Source organism: Lactuca serriola, chromosome 6 (genome assembly GCF_051521515.1).
Source record: "Lactuca serriola cultivar US96UC23 chromosome 6, Lser_US96UC23_V15, whole genome shotgun sequence".
In the NCBI taxonomy this organism is placed as follows: domain Eukaryota; kingdom Viridiplantae; phylum Streptophyta; class Magnoliopsida; order Asterales; family Asteraceae; genus Lactuca; species Lactuca serriola.
Genome location: NC_136413.1, coordinates 16860339 through 16887138, shown reverse-complemented (window position 1 = coordinate 16887138; position 26800 = coordinate 16860339). Strand labels below are relative to the sequence as shown.

At 33.8% G+C, this 26800-nt stretch overlaps 1 protein-coding gene and 1 pseudogene across 2 annotated transcripts; both read left to right on the top strand.

Moving 5' to 3' along the window:
- Positions 1–4145: 4145 nt before the first annotated feature.
- Positions 4146–7560, top strand: LOC145059539 (uncharacterized; annotated as a pseudogene). Its single transcript, XR_013686788.1, has 10 exons — positions 4146–5218; positions 5322–5393; positions 5478–5550; positions 5650–5721; positions 5838–5906; positions 6274–6365; positions 6696–6793; positions 6843–6903; positions 6990–7151; positions 7211–7560. The product of XR_013686788.1 is annotated as an uncharacterized LOC145059539 (transcript).
- A 9137-nt stretch (positions 7561–16697) lies between these two features.
- LOC145056700 (DNA ligase (DUF630 and DUF632)) lies at positions 16698–20888 on the top strand. Its single transcript, XM_079004412.1, has 5 exons — positions 16698–16998; positions 17364–18516; positions 18672–18847; positions 18939–19162; positions 19990–20888. The coding sequence occupies exons 2-5, from the start codon at positions 17418–17420 to the stop codon at positions 20777–20779; spliced, it is 2289 nt and encodes a 762-aa protein (XP_078860538.1). The 5' UTR covers positions 16698–16998; positions 17364–17417; the 3' UTR covers positions 20780–20888.
- The last annotated feature ends 5912 nt before the right edge of the window (positions 20889–26800 follow it).

Here is a 26800-nt window from a genome sequence, read left to right as displayed (position 1 = left end):
CCTTTTGGGTTGCCCTCAAACTTAGTAATTAATTGAAATGCATTTTGGAGAGAGAGACTGGTTTATTAATTTATTATATAGTTAATAAATTAAAATCAGTGATTTATTAATATATTATGAGAATAAGATATTAATTATAAGTAATATTGTTTTTTTAAGAAGTAATCATAAATTATTTGGAATTCATTTTGGGATTAATTAAAAGTGGAAGGACTAAGGGTGACAATGTTCAAAAGTTGAACATTGACCAATTCTAGAATCTCCCTTGGAAGGGGGACGAAATTCTAGATGGTTATAGAGTATCTAGATGTATTCTTGGGCTTTAAGGAAGCTTGGAATGTCTTAGGGAGCAAGAAAATGGATAAGGGCTTATCTAATGAAACTTGTCTTATCCTTAGTCTCCCCATCGTCTATATAAACTCCATTGGGCTATGAATTTCAAAATACACCTCATTCCAAAGAGAATTTCGAAAATTCCCTTCATCATACTTTATCCTCTTTAGCCTCCAATTTGTTAGGGTTTGGGTGGTAGCCATTAGAGGCACAAGACTTATGGTGTTTGCTTTCTAAAGCTAGATGAAGAAGGAATCATTGTTTATTTACTACAATAAACATAAGGTATGTATTTTCTAATAACCCTTTAGTGATTTTCGAAAATAGCAATGCAGTTATAGGTTTCTTGATATTCAATAGTTGTTTGCAAATCATAGTGATAACATAAATTCTTTAGGGTGTATGTGAACTTAAAGTTTATGTTTTTCCGCCAAAATTAGATTTTGTGTAACATATAAAACCCATCATAAAGCACATGAAGATAGACATGAATTCCTTAGAATGCTTGGTAGCATTGACTGTGCACATTGGAATAAGAGGAATTATCCAATGGAATTGAGAGACCAATACATGAGGGGCGACCATCAATATCTAACAATGATACTGGAAGCGGTGACGTCACAAGATTTATGGTTATGACATGCATATTATGGTGTAGTCGGTTCGAACAATGATTTGAGTATCCTCTACAAATCACCACTATTTGATGATAAATATCATGGGACGGGACTTGATTGCTCAGAGTAGACTTGGGAGCCCGAGATGGAGATGCTCGAGCACTATCCAGATTCGTTTTTGGCTGAGGATTTCGAGGACAAAATCTAGTTCAAGTCACGGAGAATTGTAAGACCAGAACAACAAAAGTATAGTCTAAAATCATGTACAAATTCTAAACTAAACGTTGGAAAAAACCACATACCAAACCGACTTCAAATGAATGAGATATACATATTTTAATTTTTTTCACAAAATACAAAAATCTAAACCTTTCCCTCAGTCAAGGTGCGGTGTTCAGGTGAAAGGGAAAGCCTCCCGCATCCCTTCCCTCACCCATTATGTCCGACCTAACATATAAATATATTTGAAATGGTCTAGGATTAAAAGTCTTTATGACCACTACTAGAAAACAACCCTTTACTGACGCGCAAACAATAACGCGCGCTGATAGAGTACGCGCAATTGTACGTGCCCTAAAAAATAAAGTCAGCTCTGGAAAATTTGAAGGATAGAGGGCACACATTTTTGCGCGCCCTAAAATTAGTGTCCAAAAAAAAAAAAAAAAAAAACACAGAGGGCACGTATCCTAAAAAGTGCGTCGTGTTACCCTATCGCTTTATAATTTTAATCTATTAGCGCGCGTTTTCATTTTTTGGGGGGAATGAAATCCAAAAAATTAAAAACCCCGCTTGCGTCTCCTCCTTCCACGGGAATGCTCACCTCATCAGACTCTCTCTCTCTCTCTCTCTCTCTACAGTTCCCCTCCATACCACTGTCATGGTTGTCGCAGCTACATCTCACCACCTGCAACCTCAAGACAATCGACCATCACCACCATTCCTACCATCCATCGCCGCCCTACCATCTTCTCCATCACCACCTCTTTCTTGTTCTATGTGAAACCCTAAAATCGGTACCAACAACTGATAGGGTTTGGAGAAAAAGTTGATTTAAGAAAAATCAAAGCAAACGACTTTGAAGATGCTAATTTTGTCTTTAATTCTAAAGATATTTCCTCCGATTCTAACCCTAGTTCGAAAGATGTACGTCTCTTCTTCTCCTCTCCTTCAATCTTCTCCACATTGAAAGATGTACCGATTCAACGATTCTCCTTCTCTTCCAACAACATGTCGGTCTTCTTCCCCAACTTAACATTGACGAGGTCATCCACAAAAACCCTTGATTTCCTGCCAAAAAATTCACCAGTTCATCTATTTCACTTGAGGACGATGCCATGGACATCAAAGTCGATTCTTCACACCACCTAATATTCAACTGTGGTATGTCCCCTTAACCTTCTGAATATTCCATATTCTGTTTTCTTTTCCTCTGAAGACGCTTTGTTTCGTTATTTTGTTCGAACCCTATCAGAGATGAAGGCACGAAGTGCGATCAGGGGTAATTACATGAGTCTAATTCAGGATTTATAATGATATTTGGACCAAATGATGAATCAATTTCGTGGTGTCCTGTTCTTTGGGAATTTTGCCCATTTCCAAACGGGATATATACAGTAAAGTCCCAATATTTTCATCAATTTGACAAGAAAGTCTTAAACTTTATTTTTTTGACAGTAAAGTCCAAATTACCGGCAGTTTTTGACACTTTTACCCTTTTTTCCCGGTTATCCGGTAATTAAGATTTTTTTGTCAAAAAAATAAAGTTTAGGACTTTCTTGTCAAATCGTCAATTAGGACTTTACTGTCAAAAAAATAAAGTTTAGGACTTTTTTGTCAAATCGTTGAAAATATTGGGATTTTAGTGTATATATAACTTTTTTTGGTTAGAAATTTAATGGTACGATACTCTTTAAGCATAAGAGTTATTGAAACCTTCACTAATCTGCTAGATCGTATTGAAATCCTTAACGTTTTGCTTCTTGTTAAATCGTTTTTTTAATCTCAAGAAACCGACATTGAAAAAAATTGAGATAATCAAGAAAGAAAGAAAGAAAGAACCAGAGTAGTGTTGACTTTTTGCAACTCCAAAAATGGAGAAATAAGAAACCAAAAAAAAACGAAATTGCCATTCTTTCCTTTCTCCACATTCACACCCTTTTGACTAGACATGTGTTGTTTGTGTTTGTATAAAGCCAGGGCAATTTCGTTTTTTTAGGTTTCTAATTTCTCCATTTTTGAGACTGCAAAAAGCCAACACAACCCTGGTTCTTTCTTTCTTTCTTGATTATCTCAATTTTTTTCAATGCCTGTTTGTTGAGATTAAAAAAACGATTTATCAAGAAGCAAACGTAAAGGATTTCAATAGGATATAGCTGATTAGAGAAGGTTTCAATAACTCTTATGCTTAAAGAGTATCATACCATTAAATTTCTAACCAAAAAAATTATATATACACTAAAGTCCCAATATTTTCAATGATTTGACAAAAAAGTCCTAAACTTTATTTTTTTGACAGTAAAGTCCTAATTGACGATTTGACAAGAAAGTCCTAAACTTTATTTTGTTGACAAAAAAGTCCTAATTACCGGCTAACCGGGAAAAAATGGTAAAAGTGTCAAAAACTGCCGGTAATTTGGACTTTACTGTCAAAAAAATAAAGTTTAGGACTTTCTTGTCAAATCGATGAAAATATTGGGATTTTACTTGTATATATCCCTTTCCAAACCCTAAACATAAAATTTGAAACCTGATTGAAAGTTTCCCCCTTAGGTTTTGTTACATATATTGATGTTTTGGATTTGATTTTTTATTGTTATATTTGTGTTTTAAAATAAGTTCTGGAATTCTTCTTCTGATGCTGATTTTTTTTTTTTTGAATAATTTATGCTTATTATTCACTAATCCTCTTCATTGTTTATTAGTAGAACTAGGAAATTTGAAATGTTGTGCATTAAACTCCTATTTTGTTTTAGTTCCTATTTTATTTTGAGTTGGTTTATAATTTTAAAATCAATTCAGTACTTGTTTTGATCTTCTTTTCTTTATCAGAAACTAGAAAAAGCATCGATGACACATATCAAAGTGGATCCACACTGCTTCATGTTGGACTGTCCAATATCCAACTGATCTTCTGGATAATCCGGATTCATATGGTTTTTGGCTCATCTAGATGCACCTAAAAAAACCAAGAGTTATCTTTAACAGAGCTAAGGAGTGTATTAAAGACTATGAGGCTCAGGTATATCTATACTATTCTTACTACCATCATAGTCCTTTTCTTCATTGTTTAATTGTTTTCCTATTGTATATGTTAGTTTACGTGTATAAATATGACCAATAGAGCCTCAGTGACAGATTTTGTAGGGTGCAATTAGCTTATACCTTTTGTTGAATCATTTATGAATGTAGATTAGGTCCTACGTGCAATTTCTAACCCAAATAAATGAGGGATATGGGAAAGCTTGACTTTAGCTTAAGGTATCTTAACTATTTTCTGTTACAAACATTATCATTTCCATAAACAGGTGATGGTATTTTGGTAATCTCACTTTTAGATATATTTTTTATTTGTTTGACTAGACCCGGTGGAAGGGTTATAGACCTGAGGGAGACACCAGGGAAGCTATAGAGGGCTTAAGGTAGGGACATAATGTTGCAGATCATTTGATTTATGTATGTGAAGTTGTCAGAGCTGTTGCAAGGAAGCATGGGTTGATTGCTACTTTTATGCCAAAGTTATTTTTTAATTTAATTTAATTTTTAATTTTTTTTTATAAAAAATATAAGACCATGTTTGTTGCAAATTTCATGACTTAACATGTTATGCTTATTTGTGGTGAATTTTGCTATGTATTAGATGAAATTGGGTTTGGTTCACATGTGCATATTAGTTTTTCTGAAAATAGACATAATGTATTTTTTGAATCTGATAGGTCCTCAAGACATGGAATGTCTAAAATTGGTGAAGAGTTTATGGATGGTGTTCTACATCATCTTCCTTCTGTTCTAGCTTTTACAACTCCAATCCCAAACATGTAATATGTTTTTTTTCTATTGTTGATAATATGAAGAGTGTGTAAGAACATTAGGGTTGTTGCAAGAAATACCAACAAACATTTATTGATTTGTTTTTGTTAATTCTTATAGAATTCTACCTTTTTTTATTCACATTACTAAATTGTAAATTGTATTTCTTCTTGAATCCATGGTCTTGGCACACATCTCTCTCCCCCTAATCCTATTGGAAACTGGACAAGGCTTATAAGACTGTGAGTATATTACCTTGCTTTTTCTTGTTCCTAGTTTTATAAATCTTTTCCATTTTCCAAATATTTCTGGTTTTTTATTTTAATAAAATCATTTATCATGTAGTGATTGGCAAGGAACATCGATGGAGAGACCTATTCTTTCTACAATATCTCTGTTGACAAACTTACAAGAATTGTGAGCCAGACTTTGTGCCAAAAAATTTAACTAATTTTTCATCCACTAATGAAACTTACTTTAATTTTGCATTTTGGTTTTCAGGAGGATAACTGATTTGACTGGACCAAGTACAACCTTTCCCCAATCCACAAAATCTAACACTGATGGTTAGATTGTAAGTTGATTTCATGGTTGTGTTACAGAAAGGGGGAGAATTTTAGTTATTAACTTCATACAGAAACTTGACATTACTTTTTTAATTAATTTTCTGCAGGTACTTGAGACATTGCTTGCTTACAGGTTCAATACCTGAGTACATAGTACATATGTGTGGCATGAAAAACATGTGAGTCATATAAGCACACCAATCTAAATTCAAGCAGATTTTTTTTGCTAAATATGGAATTTTAAAGAAATATTTAATCATACTTCTAAATTTATCTTAACCATCTTTTTTTGCAGAGACCTAAGCTTCAACAGGTTGACTGGTATGGTACCCGATTCAATTGGAAGGCTGAGTTTTGACTATGTGTATGTAACTACCTAATTAGAAGATTTGATCAAATTGCCTGCATATTTTCATTTTTCAGTTAAATTTAAAATATAATATTTTCAATAAATTCAGGTTTTTTAATAACAACTCGATATCTCTAGACATCCCCATATGGGCATTCACTTTCAATAATAGAAAGATGTTAGTGATTCCCCTTCGTCAATCAACATTACTTCATGTATTTATATATGGTTACAATATCATTATATATATATATATAGTGAACAAAATATGATACTGCGAATGGTTATTTTTAGTTTATCCTATACAATGAACAAAAGTTTATATTGCTTTAAATGTTATATTTTTCTAACTGAAGTTGGCATTTCATGCTCATTTCTGCAGGTCACTCAGATCCTGCAAAGTTAGAATTAAAAGTTCATGATGCTCAATAGTTATCTACCGATGAGCTACAGAAACGTCAAATGGAAATCAAGGTTAGAAGTTGAGCTATAAACGACGTGCTAACTTACTGATTAGAATGAAATAATTAAAGAAACCGAAAGTGTTGTGAATCAATTATGCATTGTACTAGGTTCTTGGTGGTCTATGTTGTGCTTTGATGCATCCATATACTTGTGTACATGACAGTGACACATGTACATTAACGAATTAATATGCATCCTATTTGTATATCGTATATGACATTTGTGTATGACATAGGGTTACACTGTGTTATTACCATAATTAGGTACACCTCTATGTACAGGTGATTAGTAGTGAATAGATGGTATGCTTGATTTGATAAATGATTTTGAATCAGGTAGGTTAAAATCCTGATGTTGCACAGCAAAAAGTTTGCAAGTGCAAACCATTTTATAATTTGTGAGCTTTTATTTACATTCAGATATGCACAAACTCAGAGGTCTTGCTTCAGTTATTCGGGAACTTAGTAACTCAGATCCTTGAATAAGGGTGGCTTGTGCATGGATTGTTGGTAAAGCCAGTCAAAACAATCCTGTAGTTCAGAAACAGGTAAGTTAAAATCCATTTGTTTGTTAGCTTCAAAGTCAGAGGAGTTCAACATGGAATTAAAATCGTTGTATATGTGTAAAATTTAGGTCCTTGAACTTGGAGCATTGCCAAAGCTAATGACAATGGTGAAATCTAGTGTGTTAGAGGAAGAAGCCATAAAAGCGTTGTATGTTGTTTCAACGATTATTAGAAACAACCTAAATGGCCTGAAATTGTTCTATTTCGAAGGCGGTGATCTAATGCTAAAGGTAACGCATGTGGAAGTTGACAAATCAAAGTCTTTTCTAATTTAAAACTTGTTTTCTAGGGCATTTTGAGCAACGCCACTGCTGATGTTAGATTACGCAGGAGATCAGTGTCACTTGTAGCTGATATGGCTGAATATCAGTTAGAATATACTAGCAAATGGGATGTTCCTTTTTTCTGCAATTGTGCACTGGTGAGGCTGCTGATTGATTTGACAGCATCAGGTGACCTTGATCTCTACGAGAATTTTAATATGTTTATAATTGTATTGGGTCCAATCTTGAATTGGGAGGTTCCTTTTCTCTACTAAAATCATCCCTTCAAATCTTGAATTGGGTGTTCATTAATTTCCTCAGACCCGCTAAAAACCTCAAGAAAGACGGGTCATGGGCATTGGTTACGGGTCCTACAGATGGTATTGGTAAAGCCTTTGCCTTCCAACTGGCCAATAAAGGACTAAATTTGGTTCTTGTGGGTCGGAATCTTGCTAAACTAAACGATGTTTCAAATTCAATCCGAACTAAATTCAAACAAACCCAAATCAAAGTTGTTGTGGTTGATTTTAGTTGTGATTTAGATCCTGGGATTGGGAGGATTAAGGAAACAGTTGCTGGTATAGATGTTGGGGTTTTGATAAATAACGTTGGGGTTTGTTATCCTTATGCTAGATTTTTTCATGAAGTCGATGATAAGTTGATGTTTAATTTTATTAAGGTTAATGTTGAAGGGACGACTAAAGTTACAAATGTCGTCTTGACTGGAATGATCAAGAGAAAGAAAGGAGCTATTGTTAAGTGAAGGAACACTTATATATAGCTTACTGGATTAAGGGCTTGTTTCTTTCTACTTAGTATTTCTTACTGGTTGTAAACAAGCCTCTCATCTCACATTTGAGTTTATAGGAATCAACAATCACTGTGAAACTTCTAGTGTTTAGATTTGTTACTGGTTGTGAACATTTGTTTCTTCCCTTTCTACCCTTCACTTGCAGGTTTATGATTTGTCAAGAATGTTCAGACTATTTTCCAAAAATACCTCATGGATTGGATCCTGTCTCTAGTATGTTTAAACAAGTTTGTGATTTAGGAGTTGGATTCTATTTTTTTTAAGTAGAATGCAATTATTTGTATTTGTTGTCATCTGTTTTTATCTTTTTGACGCAAGGCAGCATGTTGCTGCTGAAGGCGCAGCCTTGGTCAAACAGGCAGAAGATGCTGCAAGTAATAAGAAGGCAGAAAAGAGATTGCAGGATCATGCTACATGGCCAATAATGATCTTTAGGGTCTGCTAGAAGGATTGGAGATTGCAATTAAGTTTCTATCTAAGACTTCACGCCAAGGACTTGATGAATTTAAGCTAGCAATGTTTTACTTGATTTGGACATGAACCCTAAGATATCATATTTTGGCATGGCTAGAAGCTTTGGAGGAAACGAGACTCAAGCAAAAGTAAACACACAGAGAGTTGTTGGCACATAGTAAGCTAGATAATGCAATTGTATATAAATGAGTTCATTTTTTTATAACATTTACTCACTATTGGAATAATTATTTATATTTGATATATTAGTGAAACGAATTATCTTTGTTATTTATGGCATTTTATTTTGTATCATGAGATTTTCAATGTATTATTTAATTTGAAAATTAGTAAATCAATAAAATAATATATTTTTTTAAACATTTAAAATTATGATACGCAAAAATGTGTGTCATCTTTATTTATGACATGACCTTTCTTGACAGGGGTTTTCTTGATACGCATTGCGCGTCATTAACACGCGCGTCGTAAGGTTACGACACGCGAATGCGTGTCGTCTTCCTTTATGACAGGGCCTTCCTTGATACGCATTGCGTGTCGTAAATGCGCGTCGTCTATAGACGACGCGCAAAAGCGCGTTGTCTCTCTTTATGACAGGGTCTTCCTTGACGCGCAATGAGCGTCGTAAAAGGCTATTTTTCTAGTAGTGGACCTTGGTGGACTTGTGAAGCATCAAGCATTGGACACTAAAATTCTTTGTTAGAAAAGTTTACAACAAGAATCACCTTTGTTGGTATCAAAGGAGATTGGAACTCTTTTTAAAAAAAATTTAATTAAAGTTCTTAAATGATCTAACAAACAATTTTCAAACCAAAAACATTTGGATTATAATTTCTTAAGTAGAAAAGAGAAGAACGTGACTAAGGAACATGTTAACCAATGTTATCCATTTATAATCATCTAGCTTGCAACTACAATTAATTACTAATTGGGGTAATTTGCAAGAATACATGTTGTACGTGGTTGAGAAGTTTTGTCATAAATTATTGTGACAAATTTCACAAAAAATCAACAAGAACATTCTATTAGAAAAAACAAGCGACATTAGTTATTATCGATGCACATTGGTGATTTGGCGATCATCTTTTAATATTGCAAGAGAATATGATTATGATGTGATATAAGAGGTCTTACGTGGTCATATTTGAAAATTTGAAAGAAAAAATAATAACGGTGCAACTGTGAAATATTAGGACATAAAAGAAATATTTTTTATAGCACCATCAACAAGGCCAAATGGTGAAGAATAGCTAAGTATAAACACTTCAAAATAGAGCGAGAGTCGACTTCGAATCCCACAAACATCAACGTTTGGGTGACATTTCAATAAAAAAGGAAAGTAAAAAAATCCTTGCATTTTTTTTTATATATTGTAGTAAAAAAAATACACATATATCTATCTTATATGAATAAATGCGAGTTTAATTTAGGAATTTGTGTAATGCATGTGTAGTTTTACCAAAGAGTAATTAGGTCATCCCCAATGGGGATTCTATGAAGAGTTTAATGGGATAAAAAGTAGTGATGTGGCACTTAATAGAGTAAAAATGCAATGTAGCTTGAGTTTATTGAATGGGGAGTTCAATCCCCATTGAACCGGGTAATGCTTTTTTTTTTTTTCTTTTTTTTTCAATTTAATATAACAATTTCTAGTGAAAATAATACTTTTTTTCAACAAACATATTATATATTATTATTTTTTTTATTTATCTTTATTTTATTTTATATTCAATAATTTAGTTTATTAAGTTACTTTATATTTTTTTATTCTAAAGAATAAAAAAAAATATATAAATCATAAAAATATTTTAAAAAGATAACATCTTATTTAATGTATTATTCGTAACTTTTAATTTTATTGTAAACTATAATTAATATTTTATAATTGTAATTTTGAATTTCTAATTAATGTAATATTTTAGTTTTATTTATTAATATTATTTATAAAAAAAATAAAATGATGATGTGGCAATCCATTGAACTTTTAATAGTTTAATGGAGTGTAGAGTTTAATGGGTTAAATGGTATGGTTAGTGGAATACTGATGTGGCAATCCATTGAACTCTTAAGAGTTCAATGCATTGGAGATGGCCTTATGTGGTTTTCTCAAAATGTTTTTGCCACCTATTGGCGAAAAAGATGATGGTGATGGCTGGAGTTGGTGTAAATCGATGGTTTGGATGGATACGTAACAACAATTTTTTAACAGAACAATTAAATAAAAGTTTAAAATAAATGATAATGCCATATGGCAATTACGTGGCATTGAAGTCTTTCAAAACATGTGATAAGAGGTTGCTATTTAATGTAATTTAAATGACCTTTTCATGTTTCATTGATAACATGTTTTGTAACCAATTTGATTGTTTTCTCCACAACAAATAAGAGAAAAGAGTACATGTTGTATCATTTATGCACCACAATGATAAACAAATGTAATAATTAACTAATATTATGGTTATAATTACATCATTCACATAAAAGTTAATCAGTCGAATATTCCAAATGGTGACCTATTGTTGCATTCTCCAACCACTTTAATGGATAGTTCTACTCCAATCTAAACTATACGATTAGTAGTTGTAGCAAACACCAAACACAAACCTCCGTTAAGTGTAAGTAGTCATTTGTTAGTTTAACCTAAACTTATGCTTGTCATCTGCCTTTCACCAAACTCAAACTCATATCAAACGCTTGCTTCCTTTAAAGAAATCAGTTTTTTTTTTTTTTTTTTTCATTATATATAAACATTTTTATGGAAAAATAAATGAAAATATAAGAGGTGGAATCCACGAAAAAAGCCTTTATGATTATCTTTTTGAAAAGAACCGTGGATTTGTCCAGATTTGGCTAAAAATTTCATATTTTGGTTGTATATAGTTTTCTTTAAGATTTTTCCTTTTTGAATACGATAATTGTTTTAACGAAGAGTGGGAAATAATCTCATTTCGCCACTATCTTACTTTATAAATATTAAATATGCTCTATGGAATACTTTTTCCACTTTAACCATAAAATCACATAACAACGGATAATAAACTGCGACCTTAACTCGTTAGTTTTTCTTTTCTATAAATCTATGCTCGTAGAGCTTAAGGGATAACATTACTATGTAATATGTATGACCCTTGACTCTCTTAAAAAGATTTATATGGTAAAAAACCAACAATGTCAAACACTAACAAAATAAACACGTTAATTATACATGCATCATTTCTTAGTTTTATCACTTTGTATAAGAAATTTTTTAAAATTATCTAACCTATAGTAAAATTTGTTTTACAAGTCTACGAGAAAACTTTTAGAATTTAGATCCATGACATTACTATGTATGACCCTTGAACTCTATTAAAAAAGATCTATATGGTAGAAATCAAATATCAAACACGAATAAAATACACACGTTAATTAATAATTATCCATGCATCATTTCTTCAGTTTTATCACTTTGTATAAGACAACTTTTAAAATTATCCGACCGACAGTAAATCATCCGCTTCACTATGAGAAAACTTTTAGATCCATGTAGCCATGCTTTTCCATCCAAAAACCAAAATATTTGTCAATCTAAGTTTTGGAAAAAAAAAGTACTACGTGTTATTTTAGGTATAGATTGAGCAATGTGAACACAAGATAAAAATCTCATACTCAACGTTGAAAAAATACCAAATAAATGGAAGTTAATGAGACTAGCAGCAATTATACATCATAGATTTGGAATAAGGTTCTCTTATGAATGGTTAATTTTTATTTTATAAGATAATACTCATAAAATCGTATTAAGATAAAACATGAAAAAAATACCATCTACTATAATAAATGAAGGTTTTTTGTCACATGTCTTCTTCTCCTTTGTTTGAACACATGACATTTTATAGAAATTTTAAATTTTCTATTTTTCACATGTCATTTTATTGTATTTTTCATTTTATTAAATTAAAATTACACATTTAATATGTAAGGTATTTATTAGAAATGATTTATATATGTAATATATTTGAATACATTAAAGTCTCATTAATTTTAATAATTCAAAATTTTTCTCATTTTTTATATAAATTCAAACTTTTCAAATTGTTAAAATTTCATATTTAATTTTTTTAAAATAAACTCATATAAAACATAGGTCTCACACATAGTTAAGATAATACTTATTAAAGTTTTAAAACATTAAAAGTTTAATAAATAAATTTCAAATATTACATGATCTCTCTCTCTCTCTCTCTCTCTCTCTATATATATATATATATATATATATATATATATATATATATATATATATATATATATATATATAACGCCCCAAAAATTAAGAATAAAAATTTCATTTTAATTATAATAAAAACCATCAACCCAAACGTGTTTTATAAAACCATACAAGAAAATCAGAGTATGTCAAACTACCAATCCAAAGTATTTGAAACATAAACTGTGCAATGCGGTCATCCTAAGCTCTTCTCTTTTGAACCCGAAGTATTTGAAACATAAACTGAAAACTGTAAGCACAAAGCTTAGTGAGTTTCCCAAAACACCACATACCATACATATCACAAAGATAAATAACATACAATACACTCGTCAGGCCCCGCCTGGCATCGGACCCCGCCGATATACATATCAGATAACATACATGCAAGAGTTACACAGACAACTAGCATCCTAATCATAATAAACCATGAGCCAAAATTGGTGTCTGCGCCCTGCCAAACACGATGAGGAAACTTACCTCAAGCCGCTGAATATCTCAGATAAAAGTTTGGACCGTTGATCCGAAAAATCCTCACGCTAGCATCAATAAATAAGACTCAATTAATAATTGGTCCACAACCCATAACTGGAATCCTAGTGGAGTTGTCCAACACTTAGGGTAAAAGTCCATTTTACCCTTTCCTCACTTGACCCGTAATCTGAGGCCCAATCCACTAGCACCAAAAAGCCTAATATGGCCCAACTTTCTAATGGGCCCAAAACTCATCATGGGCCTAATCCAAGATGGCCTAAATCTTAATAATTCCCCAAGGTCAAAAAGACTATTTGCCCAACAAGGCCCAAACCCTAAAAGTCCAAGCCCAACGTACATAGACTTACGCCCAACGTACTCCCTCTGGGGCCAGTACGTACAAATCACAATGTACGAGTTAGGTACGCCCAACGTACTCCACAGACAACCAAGCCTTCCGTTAAGCACTTAATTGGTTAAGCCACTAAGCCAAACTCTCATATTTGATCCTAAATGGTGTCTTAACACGTAAAGTTGGCAACTTTACACACTTTCATGGATTAATGGGGCCAAATACTAAAAAAATAACCATAAGAGTAACTCTAACTCATGCATGAGCCAAGATGACTTATCAAGATTGCATTTTTATGAACAAGGGGCCTCAAAAAAGAGGCAGTGGGCGGCGGTGAACACCACACCAACTTGATTCTTTAAGAATTTTAGAATAAACTTACATGAACCCTGAAAAATGCTATAATGAGTTCAATCGATTCTTAGATAACATGTATTGAAACAAATAAGAATCGCAATAATATGGTTGTGTCATAGAGATGATGGTATACGGATGATCTAGGTCTGATCGATGATGGTGATTTGGGATGTGTTAATGGCGGCGACCAAGATGGTGCACCCGATGATGGTGAATGCGGCTGGAGAAGGTCTTCCTGGAGGTTTCCTGATTCGATGGAGCGAAGTCAGGAGGTAAATAAAAAGAATGGCGTGAATTTTAGGCATGAATCTTGGTTACCTAAATGAAAGGGGATTAATTAAATGTAATTAATTAATCTAATTAGTTATTTACCTATATGCCCTTACAAATAGTTTTAAAATGACTGACTCATATTTAGTTACACATTAACACAATAACTATATACATATGATTCTAGCTCTCCATATACAAGTTAAGATCAAATGTGAATCATAAAATATTGTGTGAATGTGTGACTAAATTGTGACCATTTGATTAAAAAATAAATTATGATATAAGGGTGCATGATGTTAACATGAGATAACATTTACAATATAATTACCATTAATTAATTGTAAGGTTATTAAATAGTAAGTATGACGTTTGATTAACAGATCGAAAAAGAAAATAACTATATTTTTGGAAACCAAGTTAAATATATTAAATCCAGATTATTACTTTTAAAAACCAAATTATTTATCAGGAAATCAAAATATATGCAAAATATATATATATATATATATATATATATATATATATATATATATATATATATATATATATATATATATATATATATAAACAATAACACATAACATGAAAATATGTTTCATTCTTTAAGAATATTTCGATTTAATGAAACATATTTTATTCTTACAAAAGTTAGGTAACTCCTTTCCTATTTTACAAAATGTTAACGATATACAATACTCACTCAACATGAAAATAAAGAATCATAAATTTAATTCCTTAAAAGTCAAAAGTTTACTTGAAAATAATGTCATTCTTTAATAATCACATTTCATTAGGGCTGACAATTCTCGACACGACACGCGACACGACCCGCGACACGACACAAAATAAATGGGTTTGGGTTGAGTTTTTCAACCCGCCAACCCGTTAACCCGTCAACCCGCCAACCCGTTTATTAAACGGGTCATATATGGGTTTCTCAAAAAATAAACGGGTTGACCCGCCAACCCGTTAATATTCTTAATAAAAAAATTATTATATTTTTAAATGTATTTATGTATCAAGTATTAATATTTAATAAGTATTATATAATATATACCATTTATTCATAGACCATTTGATTGTTTTTGATATTATTACTCGTGGTGGAAGGTCTAAGGTCATAAGTCGTAACCTATAAGATTAAGTCTGTAACATGTTTCTATGAATGTTTTTAATTTTCATTTGGATGTTTAAGACTTAAATATCTAAAATTTAGACCCACGAACCCAAATCTGACCCACGAACCCGCTAACTTGTGAACCCGTATAAATAAATGGGTTGGTGGGTCATATATGGGTTTAAGTTCCAAACCCGCCAACCCGTGACCTGTATATTTAAATGGGTTGTGTTTGAGTTGACATATTTTGACCTGCCAACCCGCGACACGCCAACCCGAACACGACACGATTGCCAGGCCTACATTTCATTTCATTCTCTAAAAATGCATTGATAGATAAATGGATTTGAACTACTCATCAAAATTTCTTTCTTTAAATAATTAATGTTAAATTAAATATTATACTTCTTTTACAAAAAAAAGAACTTAAGTAATCTAACTATTTCTAAAAGGGTTTTGGCCTAAGAAGTGATCATTTCAAATAAGAGGTCATGCGTTCATGTCTCTTAAGAGACATAAGTGATATTTAGAAGTAGGTTTATAGATAGTTTGTCGTTTCAAAAAAAGTAATCTAACCATTATAAATGTGATTTTCAAAGAAAATAATTATATTTTTCAGTTTTTGAAAAATACGTACTTTCTCCAAAATGCTTTTATTCCGGAGTTTTATGTATTTATTTATTTTTATAATTTCCAAAAATATCTTCTTATTTTTTAGGATTATGAATGTTACATTTTGAAATATTTAATATCACTGTTTTTCAATAAAATATTCAATTTTATATACTAATATCATATATAGTTTAACATTACTATGTTTGTTTTCAATAAAATATTAAATTTTATATACTAATATCATATATATAGTTTAACATTACTATGTTTGTTTAATTACTTGTTAAACTTAAGTAAAATAAAATGATTTTTTTCTGTAATTGTTTTTCATATTTTGGAATATTTTTTGATTTTTTTTTTCTTTTCGAAACGCAAAATTTTAGTCCGAAATTCATTACGACTTCCCAAAATCAGTAAAAATTACATGATTCTAGTGTAATTTACTCCAAAAAAATATTATTTCTTGGTTTGGAATGTCTATTTTTGAGCGAAGGGTTATTTTTATTATTTTTTTTAATGGATATTTCTTCAAATACACTTTAAAGACGGGTTAGATTACTAATTTTCGAAAAAGAAAGCACGGTTTTATTGTTTTTCATAATATGTATTTTTTGATTAAAACATTAAGCATGGAAACTAACACTCTTACGGCGTCGTTCAACAAACCTCGAATATTGTGACCGTTGTGCTCTTTTATCATTTTAAATGCGCGAGTCAAATCCACGCGTCAATCACTGGCGCGTAATAACGCCACTCGTATGTACAAACCCTGGGAGAATGCACTCCTCTCCTCTCTCTCTCTCCTCTCTGCCACCGCTCTCGTGCTCTCATGTTCTTCCCTTCACCCCCAGTTTTGTCTCTTTCTCCTTTTTCGTCCCTCTCTCTCATGCTGTTCTCCATTTCTTGATTCTTTTCGTCACTTTCTTATCAACACCTCTATCTCTGTGTTCTTCAGTGTTTTGACTGTGCTGTTAATTCCTGCTTATTAATTTCAACATTTATAATCAATTGATTCTCCTTAAAACCCTACCCAGAAGAGAAAACAAACTCATTTCCTCTCGAACCCAGAAAGTATTTACATTGATGACGCAAGAGGTATGTCTTCTTCGATCTTCAACCATAGAACATCTCTAGGTTGCGAGTCTTTGATTATGTGTCTGTATTTTCGTATAAATGTCTCATCTTTTAATTTGGGTTTTTTGTTTTTCATCCAAAAACATTTTCTGTAAAATTCATTTTTTGTAATATCTTGAGAAGGTTCGTAGACAAAGATATGTGATTTTTGAAGGTATAATGGAATCCGAGGTACATGGTTTGTGTTTTGTTTTTTTAACCCATAAAAAAATCTCTAGTCTGGTTTAAATCAGGAAAAAAGATTCATATTCTGGAGCGAAAAAGCTGCGACTTTATGTAAAAAGCTATGGAATCTAAGCCGTCTTTAACTGTGTCTTCTCTTTCAGGAAAACTCCTGTTGAGTTAATCGAAACCCTAGAGAAGATATTAGTAAAATCGAAATGGGTTGTGCTCAATCTAAGATTGAGAATGAGGAAGCTGTTTCTAGATGCAAGGATCGCCGGAATTTCATGAAGGAAGCCGTGACGGCGAGAAATGCTTTCGCTTCCGGCCATTCTGGTTACGCTATGGCTCTAAAGAACACCGGGGCTGCCCTGAGTGATTATGCACAAGGCGAAGCTGATGAAGTCTACCATCCTCATTTGGGTGGTGGCGGCGGCGGTGGTGAGTCATCGGAACCACCACCTCCTCCACCGCCAATGGAGCATCATTTCCCGCCACCTCCCCCGCCACCTACATCTACTTATACGCCGCCTACTTCTACATACACCCCTGCTCCACCACCATTGCCTAGCTTCTCCCCTATCTCAACACCGCCACTACAGAGATCAGTTACAATGCCGGCAATCTCTGTGGCCAAAAAGGGTGGCCGGAAGATAAATAATGGAGCTATACTTGAGGAAGATGAAGAGGAGGAGGAAGAAGATCATGATACGGATTTGAGAGTGAGAAAAGGGCGGAAGAGCAGCGGCAGGATGGCGGCAGTTGACGAGACTCCATCACCTCTGCCTCAAACTCCGGTGGCTCCTCCTCCTCCACCACCGGATGGTGAAAAGATGCCATGGGATTACTTTGATATGGGTGGTATGCAGTGGTCACATTTGAATGAAGAATATGACGATGTTATTGATGAAAAGGATGAGGAAGAGGAGGAGGAGGAAGAGCAAATTAACGGTGCACACCACCAGCAGCACCACCACCTCCACCGGAACGACCACCTCCACCACCATCAGGTTGAGCCAAAAACACCAGAGAAAGTGGTGATGGAGGGGTTTACAACAGAGGAAGAGGAGACACCAGTGATGGCAAAACAGTTCACGCATTCTAACACAGCACCACCGGATCTCAACCGGAGAGGAGGAGGAGGGGCGGTGAACGGTGGCAGCGGTATGGTTGTTGGGTCAAGTAGTGTGAATTTGTTGAAGATTCTGGCAAAAATTGATGATGAGTTCTTGAAAGCTTCTGAGAGTGCACAAGAGGTTTCCAGAATGCTCGAGACCACACGGTTGCATTATCACTCCAACTTTGCTGATAATCGAGGTGACAAACCTTTCTTTTTGTACATGATTAAATAGTTAGTAAATCCGTATGGGCAAATACGTAATTTCATTTTGAAATTTGAATACATTCCAAAACGGATTAAATGCAAGAAATGGCAACATTGTAATTTTTATGTTTTTTTTTTTTTTTTTTAGGTCACATTGATCATGCTGCAAGAGTGATGCGAGTGATCACATGGAATAGATCATTCAAAGGTGCACCTAATGGTGACAATGGTAACGATGAATATGATGAGGATAAATACGAGACACATGCCACCGTGCTCGATAAGCTACTAGCATGGGAGAAAAAGCTCTACGAAGAAGTAAAGGTATGTTTTTCTATACCAAAGGGCAAAATGGTAATTTTACATCAAAGAAAACGTTGCATTTGTTATATATATCTCTTGTTCATTGATATAGGCCGGGGAGCTTATGAAGCTTGAGTATCAAAGGAAGGTTTCGTTACTTAACAAATTGAAAAAACGTGGTGCGAGTACGGAATCTTTGGAAAAAACAAAGGCGGCTGTGAGTCATTTGCATACGCGATACATCGTTGACATGCAATCTTTGGATTCGACTGTTTCCGAAGTTAATGATATCCGTGATAAGCAGTTATATCCCAAACTTGTGGCTCTTCTTGACGGGTAAGTTTTGCTATCTGTCTGTCTGAATATCAGTCAAATATCTAAAATAACCTTCGATAGTTTAGGATATTGAAGACTATAAAAAAAAAGGTCAAATGGGGCTCAGATTATCCGGAAGTAAAATGACCATTGTGCCCTCGGTTAAGTTTTTAGTTTAATGAACTAAAATAAAGTTGAGGGGTCTTTTTTACCAAGCATACACAACTTCTGATTTTAAATTTTTTAGATCTTGCATTTATTACTATTCATGCATTGGTGACTTGTACTTTACAGTCTGACCAAATCTTCATCCCCACCACCATTGCACCCAGGCCAGGCCCCATCCTTGTCTCACCTACCTTCATAGAGTTTGTTTCTATTCAAAATTACCAAAAATTTTAAGCAAGGATTTGAAGTTTACGATTTTTATATCTTGACCTCCAAACATATGCAAAATCATGGGTAGTTTGGTAATTTTCGGTGGTTTTAAAGGGTGTCATCTTTTTAACTTTTTATAATTGACAATCACACAATAGTTCGGTGGCCCTCCTGACCCTCATCCCGATATAAAGTACTCAAATAAAATGACCATTCTGCCCACAAATAATTTTTTTACTAAATAGAAACAAAGTTATAAGTGGGTCCTTTTTGTAGTTTTTACTGTTAATTGTGCATTCATTTCTAGTGGGGTACAACTCACCCAATTTCTTGATTTTGTGTGATTGTGTCTATTCAAAAAGTTTTAGTTAAGGACTTAAAGTTTACTTTTTTACGCTTTGACCACCAAACAAATACAAAATCAAGTTTGTGTTCAAAATACCTAAAATATCCCTCTGATTAACATGCAGGATGTCAAAGATGTGGGATTCAATGTGCGAACGTCACGACAACCAATTAACAATCGTCACGGATCTCAAATCTCTTGATGTCTCCGGTGAACCCAAAGAAACCACCAAACACCACTACGAAAGAACAGTTCAACTCTACCATGTCGTTCAAGGGTGGCACTCACACTTTGAAACCCTAGTAACCCATCAAAAACATTACGTTCAAGCCCTCAACAATTGGCTCAAACTAAACCTAGTACCAATCGAAAGCTCCTTAAAAGAAAAAATCTCATCGCCGCCAAGAATCCAGCACCCACCGATCCAAACCCTCCTCCATTCATGGCACGATCACCTTCAGAAGCTTCCGGATGAACTCGCAAAAAGTGCAATTTCGTCTTTTGCTGCTGTGATTGAAACGATAATGAATCATCAAGAAGAGGAAATGAAGCTTAAGGAGAAATGGGAGGAAACGAGGAAGGAGTTCTTGAGGAAGAGTCAGGCTTTTGAAGATTGGTATCAGAAGTATATTATGAGGCGGGGCCCACAAGATGAAACGAATCCGGGTACGGATCCTAAAGATCCGATTGCTGAAAGGCAGTTTGTGGTGGAGACGTTGAAGAAGAGACTTGAAGATGAAATGGAAGCTCATCAGAAGGTTTGTGCTCAAGTGAGGGATAAATCTTTAGGGAGTTTAAAGATTCGATTGCCTGAGCTTTTTAGAGCCATGTCGGATTATGCTCATGTTTGTAGGGATTCGTATCAACGATTGAGATCGATCGTGCATTCACAGAATCGACAGAATGGAAATTAAGTTCGATTCTTGCCAGATTTCTTATCGGTTTTTTGATCTTGTTGTATGCTGAAAACTCGCCAAATTTGTTGTGTTTTTTTATAACTAATTGCAAGTATGCAATTTCGTATTTTACACGGGTACGTTTTTTATGCATCATTTACTTGTACATAATGGTGCAAGTTAGTAATGCATCTACTATGCCTACTATGCAGTTGCAATTATATATTTGGCGAGTTCAATGATTTGATGTGAAAGAAGGTATGTTTTTTTGTGCATTAATGTTCTGCATGATGCATCATGAGTCATTTATATATTTTGTTGAGATGAGTTTCTTGCATTATTGGCTTGTACCACATCAGGCAAATTGCCAATAATTTCACAAGATGCATTACCCATTTGTACATTTGTAGGACCGCTGCCCAATTTGACAAGATGCATTACCCATTTGTACATTTATAGGACCACTGCACAAGCATGTCCTTTTGGTGGTACAAGCAATTAATGCAAGATATTGTTCAAATCTTTTGTAAATCTTTTTTCTTTATTTATAGATGGGCCTAGTTTTTGGGATTGAAAAGAACCCATAAAAAACCAAAATTTGTAACGGAAAATTCGACTTGTATTTAATAACCGAGATTCGGGCTATGTTTGGCGTACTAGCTGATAAAAAATAACTTTTGGTAAAACTAGCTGAAAAGCTAGCTTAAATATATAAAATGACATAAAAGGACATGTAAGAATATATGCTTCTATAATTAATTAAGGAGTGTATTTGAAAAACTAAAAAAAAGCTCCTAAAAAGCTAGCTTATAAGCTACTTTTTGGCTTACCAAACACGACAATATAAAAAACCTCGAAAAATAAGCTAGTTGTGGTGTGCCAAACACAACCTTGGTTTTTGATAATTTAACAAATTTCGGTTGTGGTTTTGGTTTTTGGTTATTTAACAAATTTAAACGACTAAAGTAATAAACAAACATATTTCAATATGTTACTTTTTTTTTGTTAAATTTAACAAGAATCGTTTTGTGTGTTGCAAGATCGTAACTGTAAAATCAGATCGGGATCAAAAGATCCTACAAAAATGAACTAATATACAAATTTACTCATACGGTTTTTGGTGTGCATTATACATTATTATCGGATGTCGATTAAGATGTAGATATAGAGCCACATTAATTTTTTTTAAATGAACCATAATTTTTTTTTTTGTCGAAAATCATATATAGTAGAAAGAAAACATCTCAATTACAAAAACATCAAAATTATTATGAACTACAACTAAATGTTTAAAATCACAAATGGAATATCATGAATGTAACATGCATAATTCGCTTTGAATTCATGAAGTGATGATGCTCTATGAGGCTTCTTGCAACTTGTGATGTTCGATTTCAAGTTAAATATATGGACTTTTTAGGTTCGACTATATAATAAAACTAGAGAGGCGAGATCAGATCGTGTTAATATCTTAAGATCCTAGTCAAAATCTTAAGACCCCACTATAAATCTGTTGGATTTCGTTGTTCTCACTTCTTAAAAAGTTGTGAACAATAATTATACCTTCCTCTCTCTCTCTCTCTCTCTCTCTCTCTCTCTCTCCTTTTAGTTTTAGGGTTTAAGTATTAGCCATTAGAGACATCATCCTTTTGATGCTAAGCTTTTTAAGACCAACAACTACAAGAGATTGAAGTGATTTGTTTACTACAACAAATTAAAGGTATGTAACCTAACTTCATGATTTCAATTATATTAGTGGTTATCTAGTTTTTGTTATTCATGTATGTTGTCTTCAAAGTGTAATACATAAATCCTTATAAGTTGTATGTGCATTCTTAATTGTTAAGTGTTTTCGCATTGTATATATGTTTATAACCTATAAAACCCATTAGTGGAGTTAAAGCCTTAGTGTGTCTAACGTTGAAAGTACATAAGATGAATCTAACAAATCTGATATTTTTCAAAAATTAGTTCTCACGTCGTGATAGAGGCACTGTCGCGTCGTGACTTCAGTATAAATCCGAAATTTAGGATTTTCTGTCGATATGATTTGTGTGGTTAATTTTGGTAATTTTCTGATTGGAATTCTGCCTAAATCCAATTTTTTGCGTATCTTAGCCCTAAATATTATGAGATAATCTTTAATAGATAATATTCACTTATAAGATGAATTAAATTGAATTATCCTTATGGATTTAATAATAAATTTAATTATAAGATTAATTAAAAGATAATTATAAATCCATGTTAGGTTTAAATTGATTAGTTAATTATATGATTAATTTAGATAATTAACATTTAAATCTTCTGATTTAAAAAGTTTTAAAATACACCCTTATATATATATATATATATATATATATATATATATATATATATATATATATATATATATATTAAAACGTTTAATAATATATGTATAAGAAAAGTCAGTCGAATCAATAGTAGACCTCATTCACGAAGCCATTATATAAGAGAGTTATAAGGAAACGACTTATAAAATGACCATTGAATGAGTGTCATTTTCATTCACCGCTCCTTTGCGTGGTGGAGGGTCGTTACCCGAACGGGTTTGATAGAACATAAAAGATTAAAAGTATAATATATAAAGTACTTGAGCATTCTTTTTAAAAATCTCACTCTAGTTACTTTAGGAAAATGTAAAATTTTATGTCAATTCATGAAAACACACATCATTTCTTTATGTGTCGTTAGTGGAGCTTAACCCGACACACTAATGTGAGACTATAAAGATGAAATGACGAAACGACTTGTGTTTTTGATTGTTGATGGAGCACGTATAGTTAACTGGCACATCAATGAGAGATCATAAATCGACCGAGGGTGTTTGAGTGAGTTTGCAAGGTTATTCACATCTTAATGTGATCCTCGGCATCACAGTCACAATTGGTAAGAGCATGATTTGAGATTAAACATGTCATTGATGTTTCAATGAAAATCTCAAAAGATCTAGGAGTTTCATGTGATTGAAATTAGTGAAATGTTTCTGCCTACCTAAAATAGTTTCGTGATATAACTACGAAAACTCTATTTATATTACTAAATGAAAATATGGTTCCTAGCCTTAATTTAAATGTTGGGTTAATAATTAAGGATTAAAATCAACTAACTTGAATTCTCTTCTATCCTACTAAAGATATCTAATGAAGATTAAATTTGTCTTCCTCGTTCTTATGGAAATGGTTTTCCTCAATCTTCTAGAAATGGTCTTCCTCATTCAATTCAAGGTGAAATTGTATTCCATTCCTTAGTTAATGGTGGAACTAGACATCATCTCTCTTCAACTCTTCCACCACCTTCTCCAATGACTCTCCCAACGTCACGTTTTCCTCAAGTTGAAAAATATGAGACTACTCAAGTCTTATTGGCATGTAAACATCAAGATGAGAATTTTGTGTGTGCGTATGTTCTAAGAATGAAATCGTACATTGACAAGTTTGAAAGAATGAGTGCCGTATTCCCGAAGGAGCAAGCCATTTATTTGTTTCTTATCTCACTTCGTAAGTCATATGGTCAGTTCATTGAGAACTTTCATACGAAGAATCTCGACGTGACCGTAATTGATCTGGCCCGAATGTTGGTAGTTGATGAAACATAAATGTTTAAGAACACAACTGAAGCATTAATGATTATAGGGTCAAATCCTAAGGTTTCTGTGGACATTGACAATGGTAACATTTATGATCAAGAAAAAGGTTTATATTCCCAATGGAAAGGGATTATAAAAAAGTGCGTGTCTTGGTTTTTTTGTCATTAAATGTGTATATTCTAGTAGTGAACAAAAGATAATATGAGTCCAATTCTATGAATTGTTTTCTTATCGGGAATCCACAAGGACTTTTGAATATTTGTTTTTAGCTCGACAAAGAATGTTCCTTGAGAGAAAACTCATATGTCAAGAAGTCAGTGGGAGTCGTATTGATCTTGAGAGTTACTAGAGTCAACCAACAATGATTATTTTAGTTATCACTAACGTACGATCTGAGGTTGATCTTTAAGCTCTTGATTTCCAGGTATTTCCCTTTTTACCCTTGGTAGGTGATTATATTGCAAAGTTGGTCCCTAATGACATTTTCATAATTATCTGTCATGCACGCGTACGTTTAGTATGCAGGGCGTACGTAGCCATGGTGCAAACCCTAATATTTAGGGTTTGGACCCTATTTGAACATGTTTATGGCCTCATACACTCTCTTAACTCTAGCCTCCTTCCTCATTTCCAAACCCTAAAGTGTGTGAGTGTATTTTGAAGCTTGGAGACTCTTTTGGTGCCATCTTGGAGCTTTTACAAATGAAGGAAGAGCTTTGAAGTTGTAGTGTTTCACTCAAGGCCTTGGATCCAACATCTACACTCCGTTGTGCACCTTTTGGAGGTATAAAGCTCCAACCTTGATGAGTATTTCATTTAGATCTAGTTTTAGCTTAAAGTTGACACCTTTCTGTCCTAATCTTGATCCTTGTGAGTATGGAGTACTACAAGACTTTTGAGTTGTCCTTTTTGAAGTTATAAGGTGTATCTTAATGAGTTAAGAAGTTGGGGTTTTTCGTATTGGGCACTTAATGGCTATGCAAGATCATAAAGTTGGAAACTTTATGATTATGGACGTCTTTTTAGGGGTAGATCTGAAGTTTTGACAAAAGAGCTTAAGGATTAAGCTCTTAATGGAATGGATGAGTGGCAGTCGTGTACGATGGGCGTACCAAAGGGTACGTTGCGCGTACGTGGTCAGCTCTTCAACTTTGGTCAAGCACGTAGTATGGCCGGCGTACATGTTGAGTACGCCCATCGTACTCACTGAGTTGACCCGGTTGACCTAGTTGACTTTGACCTGGATTTTGACCAAAAGTTTGACCTAGGGGTATTTTGGGTATTTTGATTTGTATTCTGAGATTGTGTCACTAAATTTATAAAAGGTGACTGATAGAGTTGATTCCGGAGCAGCGTGCTATTCAGTTTTCTCATCTGTCTATAAGGAGAGTTTTCTCACTGTATCCATAGGTCGTAGGCACCAATGTCGACCCATTATTATGTATTTAGGATGATAGCTTTTATGTGACTGATGTGTGTTTGTATGTTGGGTTGAAATATACCGCAGGGCGGGGCCCACTATTGTAGGTGCGGGTTGAAATAGACCCCGTGGCGGGGCCCATATGTGTTGATCGGGTTGAAATACACCCCAAGGCGGGGCCCATATATGTATATCAGGTTGGTTATACCCTAGGGTTAAGCATAGTTGTATGTTTTGTGAGGTACAAGACCGATTCTGGTAAGAATCTCGGAGGTCCTAACTATTTTGGATTTAGCTTTCCACGTTTTACGAAGCGTATTAAGCCATTCCCAGAGTGAGACTTCCTAAAGAACTTGGTCTCTCACTTGGAATCTCCAAGGGTTCTTTCTCTTGCTTATCTTCCCCGTCAAGGGCCACCCCTTGTTGGGTCAAAGTCGAAAGAGTTTCTGTAATTTTCGAGGAGCTCTGGATGATCTATGACAGTAGGTCTGTAAGACCTAGAATTTGGCGAATTCCTGTCGGCGTCTCTGGTGTCGACAAATCCTCAACGGTTTTGACAAATTGACAGAGTACTCAAGAATTTCCACATCACTAATAGTGTGTCTTAGGAAATTTTGACTCTTCGATTCCAAAACTCGTGTTCAGAGAACTTTGCGAAAAGTATCTCCGAGGGTAATGTTTCTGCGGGTTCCTTCTTACTACGAGGGTAGATAAGTAAGTCGTTACCTGGAGAATGACGAACTGATCCTAGTAAGAAAGACGGACTCTATTCATTTAGCTCATGAATACTATGGGCGTATTGGTCCTATCCGAAGGGTATCACTACGGACTCGAAGTGTCCGCATCGAGTTCGGAAGGTAGTCTTCCGGACATCCTTCCCTAACACTCAAGCTGGTGATATTCGGATCTCAGGTCCATTTCTGAAAGTAATTCTTTCCTTGCGTTTGCTCAACCGCTTCATCTATGCGAGGCAGAGACAACGATTTCTAATGGAAAATCTTGATGGAGT

What these genes read in the sequence shown, in the direction of transcription:
- LOC145056700 (XM_079004412.1), top strand. Translation starts at nt 17,418, where the DNA reads ATGGGTTGTGCTCAATCTAAGATTGAGAATGAGGAAGCTGTTTCTAGA. An exon ending in AGCTCTACGAAGAAGTAAAG is followed by an intron (nt 18,848 to 18,938) that starts GTATGTTTTTCT and finishes TCATTGATATAG; the next exon opens with GCCGGGGAGCTTATGAAGCT. An exon ending in CTTGTGGCTCTTCTTGACGG is followed by an intron (nt 19,163 to 19,989) that starts GTAAGTTTTGCT and finishes ATTAACATGCAG; the next exon opens with GATGTCAAAGATGTGGGATT.